Raw genomic sequence first — 22,345 nt, 5'->3', positions numbered from 1 at the left:
AAATCGAGTTTTATACGGTAAATTGAATCCTACAGATTTAGTAATTACTTTTTATTTTCTAAGCTACACACGTGACTAGAGATTTAACATGCAATAAGATATTGTTTTCGGCGTGTGTATCATTAAACGACGCATATGCCAGGTTCTTAAAACAACTGATCTATTATGCACCTCGAACCACAGCACAAACGGCTATCCGTGCAACCTGCGAACAGGTGATCTTGAGGTGTAGTTTATGGAGCTCAAATTTGACATTATTAAAGAAAACAAAATATTTTGGATATGGTATAGTTCGGAATAAGTGACCGGTTTACCCCGGGTAAGGTGTTGGAGTAAAAAAATGTATCACTAACTGAGCGTACAAGATGGACCTACGATTAGCTTACGTTATTTGGGCGTAAGGAGGTTGGTTTTGGTTAGCACAGTTCAGTGCTAAAAGGCATACATGTAGTCAGTTTAGTTTTTCAGAGGAAACCGAAGCAGTGTTATTGCATTTAGAAAAGTGTCCCTATTGGGAATCAAATTACCCATTACCCTTTCATTTTTTACTGTCCTGATAGTACCCAGTAGATATTTAAGTCTCTCAACTGTTACCTACATGAATATTAGGCCCCCGTTCTAAGTACCTCGTCACGATTTCCACACTGACAATTTAATCTTTACACTTTTTTTCACTTTACTGAATCACTGAGGCCATTTAAGTGGACAAAGTATAAAACACTTTTTTTCAATGCACAAGAAAGTTATTTTTCTTTTATCGTTCTACATAAAAGCAGCTGTTATTAAGATCATGAACATCACTTAATGTTGAACATTCTTGCTCTCTTCATTAGGTCCGCCGGTTCACGTTGACCTTGGGTTGGAGGTTGAACGCTTAGGCGATATATCTGCTGCGAGCATGGTAAGATCATATATTATCAATATGTACAAATGGTCTCGTTCCCATTTACAGAGTTCAATAACATCCATTTAACGATAGCAGTAATATAAACCTCAAGTTTTGGATTACGAGTCTAGGTACCCAATCTGTCCAAAGGTCATTCTATGAATGTGTATACAATTGTGGTTAATAAACGGTGTCCTTCCCAGCAAACACAAAAACGTTTTAAAAACGTTTTAAATAAGTTATATTTTGGCTTTTGGTTTAGGTTAAAACGTTTTAATAACATTAAAATGTCGGGTTATATAAAGGTCATGATAACGGTTTAAAACGTTTTGTATGAAAACACACTACAACAATATTTTTAAATGTTTTCAAAAAATGTTCTTGTAAACTATTTTGCAAACATTTTTTCCAAATATTGTGTCAATACTTAAATAACATTATGTTCAAATATTTGAACCCAGCAAACACAGAAATGTTTCTAAAACGTTATTGAAAATATTTTGGGCAAACATTTTTAGCAAAATATTTTTTCAACCCCAAAATAACATTCTGTTTAGAATGTTTTGTATCAAGTTTTCAAGAATGTTTTTGGAATGTTATTAAAACGTTTTTATACCCTTTATATAACCCGTAAAACATTGTTGTTTGCTGAGCAGTAGATTATCAAAAAATGTTTTTTAAGGTTATGAAAACGTTTTATACTCTTAATATACCCTTTATATAACCCGACATTTAAAGGTTTTCTGACAACCTTTTATAACCTTTTGCGAATGATGTCGAAAACGTTTTGTGTTTGCTGGGGTTACATATGAATATGTTTGAGATCTTACTCCCCATTCCAGCACTTTTTTTTTGCCAAATGAAATATAGCTAAATCCTAATCATTTAGTTAGTTATAACTGGCAATAAAAGTCAAATTTGATTAGTCCTGCAGTTTGAGGGGAGTTTGCATAGTTTTTGACAAATTCAGTCAGAAAATTCAAGGACTTTGTAGTATATGCTTAAAAGTTAGGTCATTGATATAATATGTAATGCTAATTCTGATTACTGGTAATAATGGATAAAAGAAAATGTGTTTTCCAAAATGTAGAATGCATAACCTGAAATTAGACTGACATGTCACATGATTCAAAAAACACCTTGACAACACGTTTGTGGCCATTATTTCTAATTTGTTTTAATTGCCAGTTAGTAAGTAAAGTAAGTACTAAGTAAAGGGTTTAGGATTGAGCTATGTTTCATTTGGCAAAAGAGTATATTTTTTAAGCCCCAAAAATTAGTGCTGTATTTTTCTGAAATGGGGAGTAGTGCTTACCGCACTGCCATAATTACTCCTCGAGATTACTTCTCTTTCATAATATTTTGACCATCATCATCGAATCGCTTCATCTGTAACTTGATATCCGTTATTACAGTTTACATTTCAAATCAAGATATCACTTACACTACACTTTCTATTCCATCGCAATGTTCAAGGGCGATGTTCTTCAACGAACTATACTACAAGAATGAGATGTGTGAATATGTTGGGTATAGAAACTCGTGTCTGTGGAGGTTAATGTTTATGATATAGTCAATGAGTTGCAGTCATTGAACGTTGTCCCTCGGAATGAGATTGCTGTAATCATGGCTATTTCTTCACCCTCGCTATTTAAAAGCAAAAACTAATCTGTTTATGTGTCGATTTGGTTTAATTAAAATGAGGACTTTTTCAATAAAGGTGTCGTACACTGGAGAAAACACTTCATTTCAAAACATAATAATAGTGCAACCAAAAGGTTCTGATTTGTAACAAGTTGTTATTAATACTACGGCATACCTGCCATATTCAACTGACATTTCTTTGTTTTATGAAAAGCTACTTTGAAGCGAGTATAAAATGTTTTCGTTTCATTTTTTAATAGCAGGGTTACTACAAAGTTTCTCAAGAACCACGATTCATAGCTAGTGAGTCGATACCATCTGGTTGTAATTCGTTCCTTTCATATTCATCAGAAATTTGATAAAACTCACATGTTCGTGTGATTTATCATTTCTGGGAGGGCGTGCTCCTTAAGACATTATAGCGACAATGCACATTGTACTTATGCTAGTATCAATGGGTAGAGGACACATAGAGCTATACATTGGTACCAAGTATACTAATATTACTATACTGCAACTCCCCTTCGTAGTTATACATATAGTTAAAATATTATTGTGTTACGCAAAGGATTAGATAGTTGAAAGCCAGTCAGATGATATACAGTTAATCCCTACGCTATTTCAAGGGAATTCGTCGGTAACATGATTTTAACAAACAACCGAATCACTATTATATATGCTGCCAAAATCACATTTCTCACCAACGACACACCAAAATTGAATAAAGCAAATAACAAAAAAACCTTATACCTTGCTTGAAGAGTGGAATGCAATCTCTCAGGAGCGTGAGGCCAGGTTGATAAGAAGCATATGAGAAGACGATGCAATGCTGTTGTAAACGTATATGTGTTCTTTACGTGTTACTGATTTTGTTTTAATGAAACAATGTAATATTCCTTACTCATATTTACTGATGCAAATGGCGCAGACAATGGCAGATTTGGCACATTTTGTTTGAGACCTCCTTGTCTTTCATAGACAGTTACTCAACCATGGAATAAGTTATGTTAAGTTATAATTTGGTGTCATTTTTGACGAGAAAGTACAATGTTTGTATTGATTTGAAACAATATGGACATTTGGAAAGTTTCCAAACTTTTTTAAGTAGTTATTTTACATGATAATATTTCTACACTGTTTTTCTTTCTCAGGATTTTTCGTTGACCATGTACCTACGGGAATACTGGCATGACCCTCGACTGGCCAATAATCTAACATCTCACCTCATTCTCCAAGGACAAGATGTAGATATGGTGTGGTCTCCAGACATTTTCTTCATTAACGAAAAGAGCGCTAAGATACACGAAGTAACATATAACAATAAACTAATCTACATTCTACCAAATGGGAGTGTCTCGATGAGTATGAGGTACATGAATTATTATACGTTGATATAAATCATTAATCTAGACTAATGTGATCTATAAATGTTATGATGATCAGATGTGGTGACCTTATCAAAATTCCACCGAATGAACAGTCAGCCATAATGAAGTTATGAAAAATATTATTAACACACCAACATTAATTCATTCGCATTGTTGTCACGCCAAAATTATCTTACATTTTACACAAGGATTAATAATGCCCCTTCGTAGTTAATATTACACATTGAAGAGTTGAATTGCAAAACTGCTTAGAGACCATTTTTGGTGTTAAAGGTCAGGTCTATAGCAAAAACAACATCATATCATTGGCAAGCTAATATTATGAGGACAACGAAAATGACTCCTTTTTTTGAGAAAATAAGACGTTTAAAATTGATATTCAGCAAAAACCAACTTAAGCGGTGAGTTTCTTCGAACGAGACAGATTTGGCTTTGAAAACCGGTGACGTCATGAAATGAGATGTGCCCGCTGTGAGAAAAGGAACTATAAACGCTCTCAATGGACAGAACGTATACTGTTGCTGTTCACAGAAAAAAAAAATCCAAATTAAGTATTACAAATTTCATGGTTTTTTAACATATGGATAAAATCAGCCGCTTCTTTCTTATATATTAGACAATTGTGATATTACAATTCATATGTATATCAATATCATGAGAAATATTAGGCCTAAAAAATAAATACATAATTTGAGCTTAGAATATTTCATCTGAGACTAGCATATAAACCGTGTCAGTCCACAAACTCATCTGATTTCCCTGTATATTGCAATGCTATACACCTATCCGACTTCGCCATTACTGCGGTGTCCCCGATGTAAAACTGCGGTGTCCCGAGGTCGGGGGTTCCATCCATTATTTATTTTGTGCTATATAGTATTGTACCCGGGAATTGTACACAACAGTGATATTCAATACACAATCATGAGTATTGAATTACGAATTAAATCTCCCGCTCTGGTACATCTGTGTTGCCGTCAATAGAGGGCCAAATACAGTAAACGCTTCTCGGATTGGTGTATAGTTTCAGTTAGATGAAATATTACAAAGCAAACGCATAGTAACAATTACTGTGTGGGCTTTGTTCCCGAAAGAGAACAATAGCGTGCGTATTGTTATGCAGCATTGTTTTGGTAAGTGATAGTACAACTCATTGTTGCTAATGTCAAACTTGTCAAAGTGATTGTGATTGTATGATGAGAGCACGATACAGTGACCGCTTCATTTACCTACGTCATCAGTCAAACGGGGGAGAACACGTACGCTTCAAACGGGGGAAGAACACGTACGAGGCTGAACTTTACCCACACAATTTCTCCTTTTTCAGGAGAAATACGCACAAAAAAATTGCAACAAGTGTCAACTTGTAATGTAATAATTATTCTCTTCGAATAGAGATAAACTTGTTTTTGCTATAGACCTGCCCTTTAAGTTATCGTGCCGATAAAAAATACACATTTTGGTGCTTGTTTGACTTAATACCACATTCAGTTCCTGAGATATCGTAAATTTTCCCTTTCGAAAATCTTCGGGAATTTCCGGAAATTTGGACTTATAACGGCTATAAACTCTCCGAAAAATAATGTTGTTTTCCTTTTTTGATATTTTACGGTAGCATTCAATGGTCTTTAACTTTCAAAACCAAAATTAACTTTTTTTGAGTTGCAGCTTCGGAAATACTCAAAATATGGCCGAAAATTTAATTAAGAAGCTCAGCAGGACGAGAGAAAAATGAAAAATGTATGGAAGCCATCATGTGCGTTTTCGTTTCATGTTTTTGGGGGGTTTTTTTTGGGGGGGGGGATTACCCTGACTGTTTTTTAATGTTTACGCATGCGAATTGGGCCATCCAAATTTAACTGTGTGATTTTGTATCACATTTTCCATAGACCTCCCCTGCCACGGTTTTATTCAACGTTCACAGATCATCGAATGATGGATAAAAACATTATGAAATGAAATAGTGGCAATTTTCTTAATTTTCCCTCATTTGTTGGCCCAAATTTAAAAGTTTCTTTATGCAAATTATATATTATTGCTTTAATTAGCATCACAAGTCACAAGAATATTTCCTCATGAGGTACAGACGTGTAACAAATAAATAATAAGTTGTAAATAAACGTGTGTTATGTTGTATTCACATTTATCAATTTCAATTATTTCTTTGCAGGCTCAGTGCAACATTGGCATGTCACATGTCGCTGGAATACTTCCCAATGGACTCACAGACTTGCAAAATAGAAATGTCGAGTTGTAAGTAAACGTTATGTTTTGGTGGCATCTATTATCAATTCCTATATTTCTTTGTATGTTAAGTGTAACATTAACGTGTCACATGCAGCCGAGAAATTATGAATTGTAAGTAAACTTGTGTTATATCGTCATTTAATTCCATATTTTCAAATATAGAACGTTTTGAAGAAAAGGTTAAAATTAGACTAAATGGTTTTAGACTTATTGGATATTAGACTAAATGGTTATCGGACCAAATGGTTATCGGACCAAATGGTTATAGGACCAAATGGTTTTGGACGTAGTGGATATAGACCTAATGGGTATAGATGAAATGGATGTAGACGGAATGGATATTAAACGAAATGGTAGTAGACTAAATGGCAAATCCCCGATTAAATGTGGGGTATATATTTGGTATAACATTTTAATAATATTCATAAAAACAGAATTTATTAAACTGTTGACAAAATATTTTGCAAAACTGTTTTCACACGATATCTATATCTTTATATAACTCGATGTTTTAAAAAGTTTTTAATAACGTTTTGAATAAAAGTTTTAAGAACATTTTTGGGTGTGCTGGGTACGGTATCGCACGTTATCCTAAGTGCATTTTCAGCCGAGGCAACAACTTCTGGCAATCCCATCTGGGCAATGATCAATTTGCCGTCAGACCAACATTCGGGCCTTAAGATAAGTATGCGATATTGTTTTATGATTCGAATTCGTCGTATAAGAAATGCTGCAACAGGATTAATTACCATAGCGACCGATCCACACTATTTTAAATGTATTGCTATGCACTGGACGTTCGCTTTTCCTCTGCATCACGCAATATAATAGGTGATTCTCAATTTTACATGAAAACACATACTGTTCAATTGCACCTGTAATAATTATTGGTGGCTCTGAAAAGAGAGGTTTTGTATGAAATCTATGCTTGCACACACACACACATACACAGGGCAATACATTCAAAATAGTGTACACTGGTCGTTAAGAATGGTAAGAGCTCAAGAACATTTGTATTGCTAAAGACACAACGCGAGGATACATATTCCAGTACACGTAACTCGGCGTTCATCTCAATGCAAATCTATGACTAGAGGTGTATCTAAATTAAACCTCACTAAAATAACCATTGAACATAACCAGCAACCAAATGTAATCAAGGTTGAGGTTCCATGCCCAAATAGTCATGTACCAAAACATAAGCAGCCAGGAATAGCGCCCAAATTTCAAATCGGTGTTTGGAATGCACGCTCTATGAACGAGAAAATGACATCTATATGCGATCTGATCATGGACAAAGATATGGACATCCTAGTCATCACTGAATCTTGGTTATGGGGAAATGGTTATGACGATACTGCCATTGCAGATTTAAATTCAACATTACCGGACTACCAACACTGCCATGTACTTCGCCCATCACGTGGAGGAGGTGTTTGTGTGATTTAACGAAGTGCTTTGAAGGTGACATTGAATGATACGATACAGTTTAACAGTTTTGAGCATATGGACCTTTCTGTGACCTACAATTCATCTGCCTTCCACCGAGAATAAAATAATACCAGGAATGTTCTTACGCGATTTCTCGTCTTTACTGGAGGAAACAACGTCAATATGTAGTCATTTCATTATGACTGGGTACTTCAATGTCCATGTTGATGACCGTACCGATATGGAAGCGATATCTTTTTTACACATTCTGGATTCTGCTAATCTCCATCAGCATATCCAAGGACCCACTCATAAAGGCGGACATACCTTAGATCTCTTAATCACTGTGTTTGCTATTAAGCTGCTCCCATGTCAACCCTCGGATCATGTTGCATTATTTGCAGTGCTTTGTTTTTCTCGTCCTTCTACCTCAAGAAAGAGCGTTACTTAACGCAAACTACGCGACATTAACATTGATCAGTTTAAAACGATATTCGATCATATCCGCTCGCTTTGGCTACTGCTTCGAATACATCTGAATTAACTGAGCAGTTTAACCTGGTGCTACGTGAACTACTCGATAATCATGCCCATGAAAAGACCAACAACGTTACACTGAGACCAAACGCACCATGGTACTCGGAAGAAGTTCGTGAAGCAAAACGGGTTAAGCGACGTCTGGAACGTAAAATGGTCAAGTCCAATCTCGAAATTGATAAGCAACTTTATGAGGAACAATGCAAGACGTATAAAGAACTTATTGAACAATCCAAATGTCGGCATTACCAGACTGAAATTTCGGAGAGTGATGACAAAGATCTCTTCCGTACATACTTTGCCTGAGTACACCTGTGCCAAAACCCTGGCTAACAACTTTGGTGTCTTTTTCCATGACAAGGTGAGACCGGCAGCAGCCATTTTACAGAGTTTTCACAGGTATCGGAAGAGACTGTTCTGAAAATAATCACGGAATCTGTAATCTGCATCAGGTCTTAACATTTTATCTTATACTTGATCATAACTCTTTGACGTTGTAACACCTGGACTTTTTTGTGGCTAGTACAGCTAGTATTTAAAGGATATAAAACGTGTTACTAACATTCAGAAAATATTTTTTTAAAGTTGATGCATTCTAACATGATGTTATTAATTTTTATTGTTATAAAATATGTTATTGTAGTATTTTTTATACAAAATGTTTTAAAATTGGTTTCATCAACGTATAACCCGACACGTTATTAGAACGCATTTATCAAACATTTATAACGGTTTAAAAAATTTTTATGTTTGCTGGGTATAAGTCACGATGGAGAAAACGTAAACGATATCAGTGTTAGCCATTTTAAAAATTTAATTTTAATTATGTGAAATTGATGAATCCGTTTACATCTCGTGAATCCGTTTGCATCTCGTAAATATTATCCCTTAAGGATAATGACATATTAAAACTTAAGTTGAAGACCTGAGCGCACAAGAAGACCGTAAGTCCACGTGGCCCCTCAACATGTATGCACTATTGCGCACACAAGTTGCATATAGTTTACTATAGTTTAGTAATGTTTTATACATGTCCAGGGGCCGAAACAAATGTTTCACAACCTTTCATGATGTTTTTACCCTGGAGCATGTATTAAACATTATGAAACCCTAAGAAAATATACGTAACTTTAGTGTATACATGTTGAAGGGCCAAGTGAACTTACAGTCTTCTTGCGCTCAGATCTTCAGTTTAAGATGGAGATCACCGTCTCCCACTCGCTGGTCTGTTGGGATCATGGATTTTTATAACCGCATTATCCGTATGTTAAATAAATTTGAAACCAAGCTTATTCAATGTTGTAATGGAACAAAGAACTTTTTTTCATAATTATACCATATGTTTTTAGATGCATATAATACCGATGAGATGACACTACATCTATCTGACGAAGACGTGATCATTGATAGAAATATGGAAATACCTGGCTTTGAGCTCCTTGACTTTAAAGTTAAAAATAGAATTATGTCTTATTCTACAGGTATGTAATAAACAAATAAAAGCCATTAAGGTACAGAAACAAATATGTTCGGTCTATGGATCGACCGTCGATGCTGCTTCGATGCTTGATAATAATGAACTATCAACTAATTAATCAGAATTAACGCTAAATTTACATTGGTCAATTCCTATATTCCTACAGGCAAAAATTACTATTTTGTCACAATTAACAATATTAAATTAATTGATTTCATAAATAATAAGGATCGACCAAGCATCGATGGTCGATCGAAAGATCGAACTAATTTGTTTCTATTGCCTAAGGGTTTTTATTATTATTATTATTATTATTATTATTTATAAGGTAACTTTAAAACGTATTCTCTCATTAAACCAAAGTTTACTGAGATACAAGATGAACTTTATGGCCTCTATATGAAAAAAAAAAAAAAAAAAAAAAAAACCAACAGCAGACAGCGATCCTAAAGGAACGAGACTTGTGGAGTATATTACATACTTGATTGCAAAGGATATGTCAAAACGCATGTGGGCGAAACGGGCAGAGCATTTGCAACAAACTTAAAGATCATCAAGAAGATACCAAGAAGATAACAAGCAATATAAATTACATCAAAGCTAATAAAAAACAATCAATAACAGAACAAAATAGGTCCGCCATTACAGACCACATATCCCAAGAAAGCCATCAAGAAAACCTCCGATGGGACAGAGCCATGAACAGAGGCATCGGAATGTATTCTCTTGACCTTGTATATGACTCGCTGATCAAGAGATTACCAGCTTTGACTGAGATTACCAGCTTTAGTTCCCACGGGAGATGCAGTAAGCCTGGAAACACCAGTGATCAAAATAACATACCATGCTATCAAACACTAAAAAATCGCTTAAACCTTCGGGTAAAAAAATGGTTTCACAAACAATCCTACAAACAAAATTCTTCAAAGTGAATAATTAGAATTGTCAGTTTGCATTGTACCCTTGACAAACAATGTTTTTTTTCTATAACGATAATTATTATACTGAGGGACACACTATAGGCTAGAGGTGGTCCACGTTACTCATGTGTGACTTCTAACAAAAGGCGCTGGTTCACGTAGTATTCTTCATTCAAACCAATTCAATGCACGACCTCGGAGTTACTCGCATGACTTTGGCGGGCTAATTTGATACAGTCATGGTTGCACATGCAGGCACTTATTCTGAAAATCCTAAATAACGTATAGCAGTCGCTGGTAGGATATGCAGCTTATAGAACACGGATAACCTCTATTGATATTTTATATGGTATGCTACAGATTATTGAACTAAATATGCAGCACATACTAGTACTCAACGACCGACCAACTTCAAACTTGACAAAGTGCTAGGATATGGTTTTCTGAAGTGCTGTATAGCTTTGTGTCATGCTATTTGAATATTTATGAATATTAATAAGTTTATTTGCATATTTGCATACATTTTCATTAATCAAAATCGCAATAACCGACCAACTTCCAACGTTGTATGGTGACATGATGTGCTTACCTCGTGTCCTGTCAAGTTCTGTGTGTTGTTTTATTTGAACATTTATGAAATATCTATTATGATTTCAATTGTTTATCATTTGCATTTACAAATCTATGTTACTTGCAAACGTTTGTAGTGGGGGCACCTTAATGCGTAATTCTAGTTATAATTTCTGTTTTATAACATTATTTTGTATTTATCTTTATGCTGCATTTAAATATATGTATGCATAATCCACCAGGGCGATCAATACACTTTACAACATTTTTAATTACATACTCCTACTAATTAAAGGATTTATATGGAAGTTTGTTTATTGACAGAAAGAAAACGCACTTGTTTTAGCGATATTACGTTTTATGATCATTTTGTTTAAAATATTATTTTTTTTGCCATGAAGCACATGACCCTTTTAAGGCGATTTTTGAAACAGCGGATTCTGCCAATATGACCTGTGACGTCACCATGCAGAGACATGGTACCGGAAACAGGTCACTGGCATAGCTCGCGTTTTTTAATACAATCAACATTGTCGGATGATAGACAACAAGCAGGTGCAATATATTGAGGAGGGGATGCCGGTATTCACTACGATAAAACATTTGGACCATTGACTACACAACAAAATGTACAGTGTCAATACAAGTCTAAAATATGTCACAAAACCCCAGAATCGAATACCAGCCTGTAATCATAGATATCCGTAATTATAATTCTCAAATATATTGCTTACTAACACACAAAAACAAAACAAAAAGGAAAAAAATTAGGTTGGAATTGCTTAAATTGAGACCTTTAAAACACGATACCTTTTCCTAAATAATATCTTTGTATAGTCTTTCTTGTTAACTGTAGAGTATTGTTTTGTTGTTAATCACATACTCGCTTCTCCTTCTCGACATGATTGCTGAAACAACCAGGACAAATCAGGGGTAATACAATAATAAAGCATGATAAATTATTGTTTTAAAGAAACACATATATTGGTTTGATTTTTTTTTTAAATCTGTTTTACGGGGCTGTGCTCTATCCTCTTCTGATTTTAGTTTGTTTTATTTTTGTCATGTTACTATCTAATGAATGATAATCCTTATTTCACGATCTGAGCAAAAAGTCATATAAATAAATACTGGAAAACTAAAATAGTAACAACAATTCTTGCCCAATTTAAAAAGATTTGGTTCTCTTAATAAACGTGAATGATCATGATTGTCCGTTTGCAGTACACGCATGACAAACAACGATAATATTAAATTATCCGCCTGTGATGAAATATCATGCGTCAGAAGCTTTGAAATCTTGTTGATCCCCGTGTATTGATCACAACTATAACAAAATACTTGCAGTAATTGTGCCCGAATAAGACATGGAATTTCGTGTACACTAACACAGCATTGATTAGAATTGACTACTAAGATCATAGCACGAGCGGTCTAGCATGTCAACTGGATATATTAATTGATCTTTGATTAGGGCCAGCCTACTCCCCTTTTCGCCAAACGACAAGTGTTTCTGGAATGCTGCTAAAATAAGAAAACTTTTAATGCTAATTCATTGCACATTCGATTTTATATACGCCAAAATATTTTTTAATTGAGCAAAAATACGGATAGAAAAAACGTTGAAAATTCTATGTAAAAATTACATTAGACCCCGCCAAAGATTACTGTTTTGTTTTTATGGTAATCTAATTATTTCCTGAAAAAAATTGAGGTTTAATGTGGAATTTTTATATAAATGATAAAAACATCGAACGTGTATACAAGAAAAAATGGTAGGATCCACTATAGTATTATACTGACACACATGTATATACGATGTACGAGCGCACGTTTCAGGCGAGTCAAAATCGATATAATGTATTGTCCATGTAGAGGCACATTTATTGGTGGATTTCTGTATGTAGAACACGCAGTTAACAACAATTGAGCGCTATTAATACACATTAATGTTTTTAGGCAAATAAAATTCCAAAATACGGAACATTTTCTGCCTTTGCTTGTCACGTGGTTGAAGTTGCGATTATATGTTCAAATAAGTTTCAAATGGATACCAACAAGACAAATGGCCGAGCGGTCTAAGGCGCTAGGCTCATAGAGTATCCAAAGCGGTGCGCCGTGAGTTCGAACCCCGCCTCTGCCAAATTAAGTTTTACTTTTTTAAATTTCATATTGGGGAAATGTGACAGGGAGACTTTATGTATGGCGTGGAGTGGTGTGGGGCCAGCCCATCACAGATGTGCATTTTATGTCTTTGAAAAATACGCTTCTCCTTGAGTTGGTCCTTTCTATCTAAGCGTATGAATTAAAGCTGGCTTACAGACTCCTTAGAAGGTTAAAGACACCAAAAGCAGTGACCCTCTAACAACGTTACACTAATAGTAACGGAGAGATGAAAGAATCTTAACTTGAAGACCTGAGCGCAAGAAGACCGTAAGTCCACTTGGCCCCTCAACATGTATATAGTATAGTTTCGTATAGTTTGGTAATGTTTTATACATGTTCAGGGGCCAAAACAAATACATCTTTCATGATGTTTTCACCCTGGAACAGGCGGCGAATGGCATGATAGAGCCGGCAACTTGTGAAACCGCCCGGCCGTATGGCATTTTCAATATACTCGGTTAGTTTTGTGCGGTCCATTATCGAACCCCAACGGTTTTAGCATGTATTTATATTATTTATTAACATGGGCCTATTTGTTTGTGATATTTCAAGCGTTTTAAAATTTCAAAATAATCCATTTCAATTACACGGTTGACGATGAAAATGTACTGAATTTAGAGAATGCAATGCGACCACCACCTGCCCTGGAACATGTATTAAACATTATAAAACCCTAAAAAACTACACGTAACTTTAGTGCATACATGTTGAGGGACCAAGTGGACTTACGGTATTCTTGCGCTCAGGTCGTCACTTACCGTCATCCCGGGCCATCTTTCTTGTCAGCTCCTGAAAATTGAACCTGCACTTCAATACTTTTACGGGTCACAAGCCACAAGATTTTAAACAGCCAATACACCCTGCAAAGCTATGGACAAAATGGGTTCTATTTGACAAGCAGAACCAAATCAAATTAATCTCAGGCTCTATCAGTGATACCAGTAAAACCGTTAAAAACCCCAATTTGTAGGACTAGTTAGAATAAAAATAATGAATAATTAAAAACAAAAAATATTAGGTCATTTAGGTTTTTTTATATTAAAACAAAATTCGAAATGGAAGAATATATAAAGATCCATTCAACCGCCTGTACAAGTGTCCGTACGGCCAAAAAAAAAAAAAGACTTTTGGTGACTTTTCTAATATAATGATTAAGGGAATCATTAATACCACGAAATTGATTTTGGTTAATTGGAAATATTCGTTTATCCCGTAACCTTCTCAATTCACCTAGATAGATATAGTTGCTACGTTTTGATTTTCTTTTCTTCATCGTGATCTTTATCATTTGCATTCTTTCCCTTGTGTTATTTTTACATTGTCAACATTTACAACGAAAAAAAAAAAAAAAAGTGGTAATATTGTATATGCATGTGAAATACCCCATATGTGACCGTTCACGGCGAATGAGCCGTAAATTCCTCCCCCGGTCAATTTTGTAAACATCATAAACTTAAAAATGGTATATCATTTGACTTCAAACGATATCCAGAAGCGGGGTTATGGTTTGTTAAACTTTGCTCCTTCAACAAAATTATAGCTGTTTACGTTTTTACATGTGTCTCTTTTTCCACATTGCTGGCAATAAATATCAAATCATAATTGGCGGTCATTTCAAATCATCCCCAAGTCAACGAGGTTTAAGAACGTTCTTTCATTGTTAATTGTTGGTTATGCATACCTGTATAAAATACAATGCCTGGTAACCCACCACTTGAACAGGATTTAGCAAAAGCAAACAAAGACCAGAGCTGTTAAAAGTTCTATAGCCATCTAAGGTAGTAGCTTATTATCCACTTCAACAATAGGATTATTGATTAGTTTTTGACTATCAAAATGAGACAGATGTCGGGCCAGCTTACGTTACCGATGAATACGACCTTCGTACACATTTTACACCGTAACTCAGACACCCATAGTGGGTAGGAGAACATGAAAACTAATATGAGATACTGTATTAGGATCACATATTAAGTATCATGTGAGTATACTCTTGTACTCCAGAAGACAGGATCACATATTAAATGTGCGACACTATGGAATATAAAAAGCAGGATATGGGTATGTTAAAAATTGAAATGAGGTATGGGGCTGGCTGGGGGTGGCTACGGGGCGTTATCTCAAGGACAATATTGTTCAAGGTTGCGCCGCAGGCTTACAAAGAGACAATATTGTTCAAGGTTGCGCCGCAGGCTTACAAAGAAACAATAGCAATCAAGCTTAAACTTTAAATTAGCACCCGATAGAGGGCAGGGCCTGAAGAATGAGGGAAATTATGGGGTAAATATTTAACGGAATAAACTGCATAATCATATTATTTAGATTTATTCCGTTAAAAATCTTATTTTAACTTATCAAATTACTAGTTTTTATATTCCATAGTGTCGCACATTTAATATGTGATCCTGTCTTCTGGAGTACAAGAGTATGCTCTCACATGATACTTAATATGTGATCCTAATACAGTATCTCATATTAGTTTTCATGTTCTCCTACCCACTATGGGTGACTCAGAATACAATTTAGGGAATTTACGGCTCATTTGTGCTGCCGGGTCACATATAGAGAACGACACTACCAATAGAAAATCCTCTAATATGCATGTTCATTGTGCAAATAGTATTTTTGGTAGTGTACCTGTGGTATATACATGCATGGTAACACTGCTAGAGTGATTGGGTTTCTCAAGTTATCAGCGTTTAAAGTACATGTAAAGCCATCCAATCCCTGTAGTAATAGGTGCATGAATAGTCATGTGTTGTTTATAACATATTACGAATAATGTAAATTAAACTGTGATTTATACCTACACCGTGAGCATATGAGATTGCTGTATCCACGATGACAGAATAAGCAACATACCAAGTTAACTAGAGGGTGTCCCAAAAAAGCAGAACCCTCACATATAGAAAGGTTTCTATACAATAACAAATTCTCTTATAAACCATCATGCGCACAGTTTCCTCCTCGATACACCTGAGCACACAGTTTAGTCCAAGAGCTCTCAAGCAAGCAGTAAATTGTCTCCGCACAGTCTTTGATTACACCACACGGTTGAGTGCAATGTAAGAGCTGTGGAGCTTCTAGCTGAAAAATGAGCCTCTTTGATGGTTTTTGCCGAAACCTCAAGTGTTCCCTTTATCCGATCAGATTTGTTTTATGGCAAACGAAACACTTCCCCCTAAAAACACTTTTCGTCACTAGGTCAACAGATAACGCAATTCAATGTTATATCAAGGCGAATGTGGAAAATCTATTGAAAACTACCTATCCAAGCACATTTTGTGACAAATTCAAATTTTTTGTCACTAAATGAAAAAGCACACTTGTATTATCCATATACTAGCGTCACTAGAATGAGCAATGGCCAATTCTCTTTAACTTGCAAATCTTGTACAAAAAGTTACTGTTTTCACCTGTTTTGTCATACGGTTGTAATTTCAATGAACTATGACTTTGCAAAAAGCGCTTATAAATTCCCCTATTTCTGTAAAGTTAATCAAATGCAGTGTGATATATAAAGAAACCTTTATTCGTTAGCTTTAATAAACCGAAAGAAATATTTCAATCAAACATGTCATTTTCTCGTTTGGGGATAAAAGGTAGCCTGAAAAGGGCTGTTTGTTATGATCTTGGTTCTTTTTAAGTGAGTTTACTGTGTTGCTTTGCCCTCTACCTGGTTGCCTCCTTGACGAATACAGCTTTCAGCCCTGGTCCTCATTGCATCACTTGTATTGCGTACCTTCCTTGTGCGCCGTATATTTGCGAATACGGTTGAGAAAATGTAGAGGCTATACTAGCTGGTGATCCTTGCTCATGGTGAATGCGTTCCAAAGCCTAATGCTATTATCTATCCATGCCATTAACCGTGTATTTCGTTTTAATAGAGGGCTTGCGGAATGAAGTTACTGGAACTTTAACGGCAACTTCAAAAATATCGATTCGATTTCTTGTTCAACTTCACTTCAACGCGAACGTCAGATTGGTTTCTGTACCAACAGCGTCTTGTTGTTTAAACTAGGGGAAGTGTATCAATCTGTGATCAAAAGAAGGGTATGTAAAAGCGACTGCATCAAATTTCTCCCTTTTGTTTGCTGAAGTGGTTTGTTGGTAACACTTATTACAATAGGCGCTTAGTTTGAATAAGCATGGATTACATCTCTTGGCGATGATCAATGCAATGGGAATTAGGCCTATGTTATGAGCTATACGCTAATATTATACTTCTAAACATGTTTCAATTAAATATTCTTGTGATATGCCTATATTATTGTCCCGGATTATTATAATAAAAGCTCAATTATTATTCCAGTAAACGTCAGCTTTATCAATTTTATATTTCCATCAGGACACAAGCCCATTTTATCTGTTTGCTTTGCCCCCCCCCCCCCACCACCACCACCATCACCTCTCCATATCATCCCCTCCCTCCATCTTTTCATCTATCCTCACTTTCCCACTCTTCCCAGTTTTCTTTTAGGAGGGCAAGGACTCCTCTTTGCATTCTGATCGAATTAAATATATCTCCCCGAATGATCCTCATTTTGTTCTTTAAAAACTCCCAGAATTTTGAATTTCAACCAACATATATCTGGATGCTCCTTTTCTGACATTCTTTTTTTTGTAACAAATAGGCCTCCTCTTTTAATAATGAATAATTTGGTTGATATACAATACCCATAGGCCTATAATATGCGTATAATAGCGTGGCACATGTTAGACCAGCTTTCTGCTGAATTGGGGTACATAATGTAGGCCTAAATGAATAAAATAATAATTAAATAAAATACCTGAACAGTACAAACATATTTGGTTATATAGAGGTGTAATTATAAGACACGCAACGTTGTAAAAACATGTTCACAGTAGCTGCAATTCGCAGAAGTTCACTACACTGCTGGGTCCCGTAAAATCAGTCCATTTTACTGGAACTTAATCCCCTTGGCGTTGAAGTCAAGCCAAAAACTTGGTTCCGCAAGCTGATTTGGTGTACGTCATGAGCACACACAAATGTATATATCAAGTGTGATGTTTGGAACAAAATTTATTTTGATCTAATTCAATCAGTAATTTTAGCATCATGTGGCATGTTTTTACCCAAACCAAATTAGATTTCCAATAATTGGTCTATTAACTAGACAATACATAAGTTGTAATTATGTAGTCTATGAGGAAATATGCAAACCATTGTTTTAATTATGACGTATTTTCATCATAATTTACGGCACACTATAGATTATGGCGTTAAATTTAACTTCAAGCGGCTTTAATGGCAGAGTGGTTTTGAATACATAATCCTCTATAATCCTCTAGACGTTAAAGTTAAAGTTAAAGTAACTCCATTTCGCAAGCTCTCTAATCTTCGATGTAGCCTCATCCGTGGACAGAATGGCATATCTGCAAAAATTCTAAGCTGATTGAAACAACTTTTTTGGTTTATTAAAGCTGACGATATAAGGTTTCTTACCATACCAAAATACATTTGGAAATAACAGACAAAGAGGGCGCAATGATGTTTCTGTTTTTATTGGGACACCCTGTACCATGCGATAAAGATTTAATTATTTGATTTAACGTAGAGTGTAGTGTCACCAAATGAAAACCAAATGTGCCATATTATGAAGGCTGAGGTGTTCATAATCGTAGTAAAATGCTTTTTTTAAAAAGCATTTTGAAAATACGGAAGCTTAATATCATCGTAACACCATCCAAGCAGCACTATTCATCTTCCATTTAAAAGTGTGTTCCAAAGATTACGCACTCTCATATGATGTAACATCAACCATACAGCTATGGCCATATTGGATCATCATCTGTATTGTACATTAGGTAAAGATTCCTGTTCATGGTGATATAATATAAGAACATATTTTCTTACACAGGTCATTTCAATATATGCGAGATCAGACTCGAATTTGAGCGCCAGATGCAGGCTTATTTGCTAACGGTATATATTCCAAGCTGTCTTCTGGTTACAATTGCATGGTTGTCTTTCTGGATCGACGCACGGGCAGCACCAGCGAGAATAACTCTAGGAATTACGACAGTGCTTACGGTGACTACCATGACGTCAGGAATATTGGAAAGACTGCCGATTGTTACATATGCAAAGGTAGTATCCTCATTCTTATTTACTTATTGGTCCTAAAATCAATGAAACATTTCGGTAATTCTCAATTTCCTTTTAATAAAATAATCAGACGACGTACTCGTCGATGCGCACATCATTACTGCACAGTATACTTTGCGCAGTGACGATCTGCGCATGAACGAAACGTACTTTGCAAGCGATTCTGGGATAATGATATCAAGGCATTGCGGGTAACCATTTTTTGTTGTACATGCACTTTCTAGTCTATTTGACTGTGCATACTGATAGTATTACAGATTATGTGACCTACTCTGTACAGCTGAAGTAGGAATCAAAATCACTGGCAGCTCACCCCTCACAGTTGGCATGTTTGAGGGACCACTTATATATCTGAGCTTTGTACGTACTGGACTGATAATATGTCGAACCCGTGTCTTACTCATTCATGCATAGGAAGAGTACTGTTTTCTTTAGTATTTTTTATTAATATCAGAATAGCAGTAGCGATAACAACTATTTATATTATTTTACCGTTTCAAAGGCTATTGACATTTGGCTTGCTGCTTGTTTGCTGTTTGTATTCCTTTGTTTGCTGGAATATGCTTGGGCCAATTACCTTGTAGTACTTGAGGTAAGTGAGCTCTCTCAGGTAAATTTGTAGTAACTGCAACATTAATACGATAAAATATACTGTACGATAACAACAGATGATATATTGGGCTATTATAGTTAAAATCCATACACCCCCTGTGGATGACATGGCCTCAAGGAGTGCGAATTTTAAATGTTTTCAGCAAACACACATTCTCACACAAACTCAAACAAACTGTATCAACGAGTTATATACGCTTTTTGGATTAGTCAAATCTTGAAACATTTAATTAGATGTCGGGTTATATAAAGGTCCTGAAAGCTTTTTTGAAACATTTAAATATCATAAAACACTCCAACAACGTTTTAATTGTTGTCAAAACGTTTTCGTAACATATTTTATTGCAAGAATTTTTGCAAAATAGTTTGTTGAAATTTTTATACAATGATAGAAGGTTCTAAAGCAATATTTCTGAATGTTATGCAACGATATACCTTTTTATAACCTGACATTTATGGAATTGACAGAATTCATGGAAAACAGAAAACGGATACAGGCTGTATCAAAATGATCGGTATCGATTAATGTTTATGTCTATTAACAAGCTTGCTTCCTGCAAATGCAACATTGGATCATATCGAAATTGCAATAACTTAGAGTTGACATCCTTTCACAACATTTATCTACAAATTAGGTGAATATTATGTTTTATCCTTTAGTTAATAAAAATTCTGCAATCTCAATTGTCAAATACCACTTGGATAAAAATCCGTATTAGCTGCGTAATCCTGATTAATATACAGGCAGCTAATATTTCCCGTATTACCGGCGTTTATAACACGCGCGCGTCTGTGTAACATGACTCTCGCGATATCCTAAGACTCGCGCGCATACATCACGCGTTGCCTGACTGCGCTGTTAAAAAGCAAGGAAGATATATTTATTTCGATAATCAAACTAAATTCCTTTAGCAAAGTTTACGAACAAGTTGGATTAAGATAATAAAATTTATTTTCACTAAAAGAAAAATATTTACGGACTGGTGCCGTATTCCATGAAACTGAAAGCACCATGGAATACGGCACCAGACCGTAGATATTTTCCCGTATTTCGTGAACAAACAGGGTGTAACTAATATTATTTTGATGTGGCAGTCTTAAATTTAATTACTTAAACTGATTGGTACCGACCATTTTGATACAGCCTGTACCTCTTAAGCTTTTTGAATTATCAAATTTTGTTTGAAACAACATCAGTTTTGTACATTCCTACCAATGTCTTATCACGGAAAAAAACCACAAAAAACCACACATTTCCACCATTTTACCTTAAACATAGTAGATCATATTCAAATTTACGATCATTTCCGGAAAATACTGAGGGACATAGCTTCACATCTGCACATAACTCAATTTTGACAAAAAGTGGATTTCATCCCTTTTGGAGACAAGCTCTTCTTTTGTAGTTGATGGGGTTTTAGCTTGTAACCGCTAATTTCGACTGGTTCCTGTGTGATGTAAATGTTCCGATTGCATATGATTGCATATTTCGAGCCGCGCTTGAAATGATATTAGTATGTATTGTTAGTAAATGTCCGTTATCAAAATGTACCGTATTTTTTATTCTACAATATCAGTCAGTTATATGATAGAGTACCGTAAAATCTCGTCTACAAGCATATAGATCCACGCGCCATTATTGACTTTGAGTATTATTGTAAGATCAATATATTGTATTGGCATATTTACGCATGCAGCGTATAAATGTAGCTTTCATCAAAAACACTATAATGCTTGTAAACGATGTTTTACGGGTTTCTACTATTACCATTTCATTCTTTTCTTTTGTTGTTGTCTTGCATTTTTATCATTTCAGCAAAGGCGAATTAAAAAACGAAAATCATTGAGATCCATGAAAAAGAAGGAGACAGCTAACAGCGAGGACATGAACTTGGACGCATGCTCTGAAACAATTGAAATTGAGTACTTGACCGAAAGACACTTAACAGCATTGAGATTGGACAAGATGTCAAGATATTTATTTCCAGTTATATTTGTTCTTTTCAATTTAATATACTGGCCTTATTACCTTTACAAAGGAGATGTAATATTATTGAGCAAATTTGGAAACAATTAACAATAAAGTAGATTTCATGCAATAGCTGCTAGGTGTCAAATTCTTAGATGTGTATAGTATATAAAATGCAGACATTGTTAAATATCTAAACGGTAGCTATCGCAGATAGGGCCTAATGGTAATATATTGTTAGCACATCACCTTTTTGTTATTTCAAATGATCAACCGTATCACTTCGGGTACCATCTAACCTTTAAATCTATTTAATCATTTTACTTCATATTTGGAATCAAATTAACTGTTTCTTGTTTTCGAAAGCA

The 22,345-nt window shown here is 35.2% G+C and overlaps 1 protein-coding gene across 3 annotated transcripts in view; it reads left to right on the top strand.

The window, feature by feature from the left end:
- The window catches only part of LOC140143012 (glycine receptor subunit alpha-2-like), a 159,628-nt gene that overhangs the window by 49,514 nt on the left and 87,769 nt on the right, over positions 1-22,345 (top strand). The window contains exons 3-10 of one of the 3 annotated variants that reach the window (XM_072165041.1): positions 834-901; positions 3,682-3,899; positions 6,089-6,171; positions 9,483-9,614; positions 12,022-12,033; positions 19,149-19,378; positions 19,899-19,988; positions 21,825-22,097. The exons of 1 other annotated variant lie outside the window; for it this stretch is intronic. In XM_072165041.1, coding sequence (XP_072021142.1) covers positions 834-901; positions 3,682-3,899; positions 6,089-6,171; positions 9,483-9,614; positions 12,022-12,033; positions 19,149-19,378; positions 19,899-19,988; positions 21,825-22,085 — 1,094 coding nt within the window. In that variant the 3' untranslated portion in view covers positions 22,086-22,097. Of the gene's footprint in view, positions 1-833; positions 902-3,681; positions 3,900-6,088; positions 6,172-9,482; positions 9,615-12,021; positions 12,034-19,148; positions 19,379-19,898; positions 19,989-21,824; positions 22,098-22,345 lie in introns of those variants that run through there. One more of the 3 variants, XM_072165042.1, reaches the window with a different exon arrangement.

The sequence above is a fragment of the Amphiura filiformis genome, chromosome 20 (genome assembly GCF_039555335.1).
Source record: "Amphiura filiformis chromosome 20, Afil_fr2py, whole genome shotgun sequence".
Taxonomy (NCBI): Eukaryota; Metazoa; Echinodermata; class Ophiuroidea; order Amphilepidida; family Amphiuridae; genus Amphiura; species Amphiura filiformis.
Note: the sequence above shows the minus strand (reverse complement) of the source record. Positions and strands in the feature narration are given on the sequence as shown.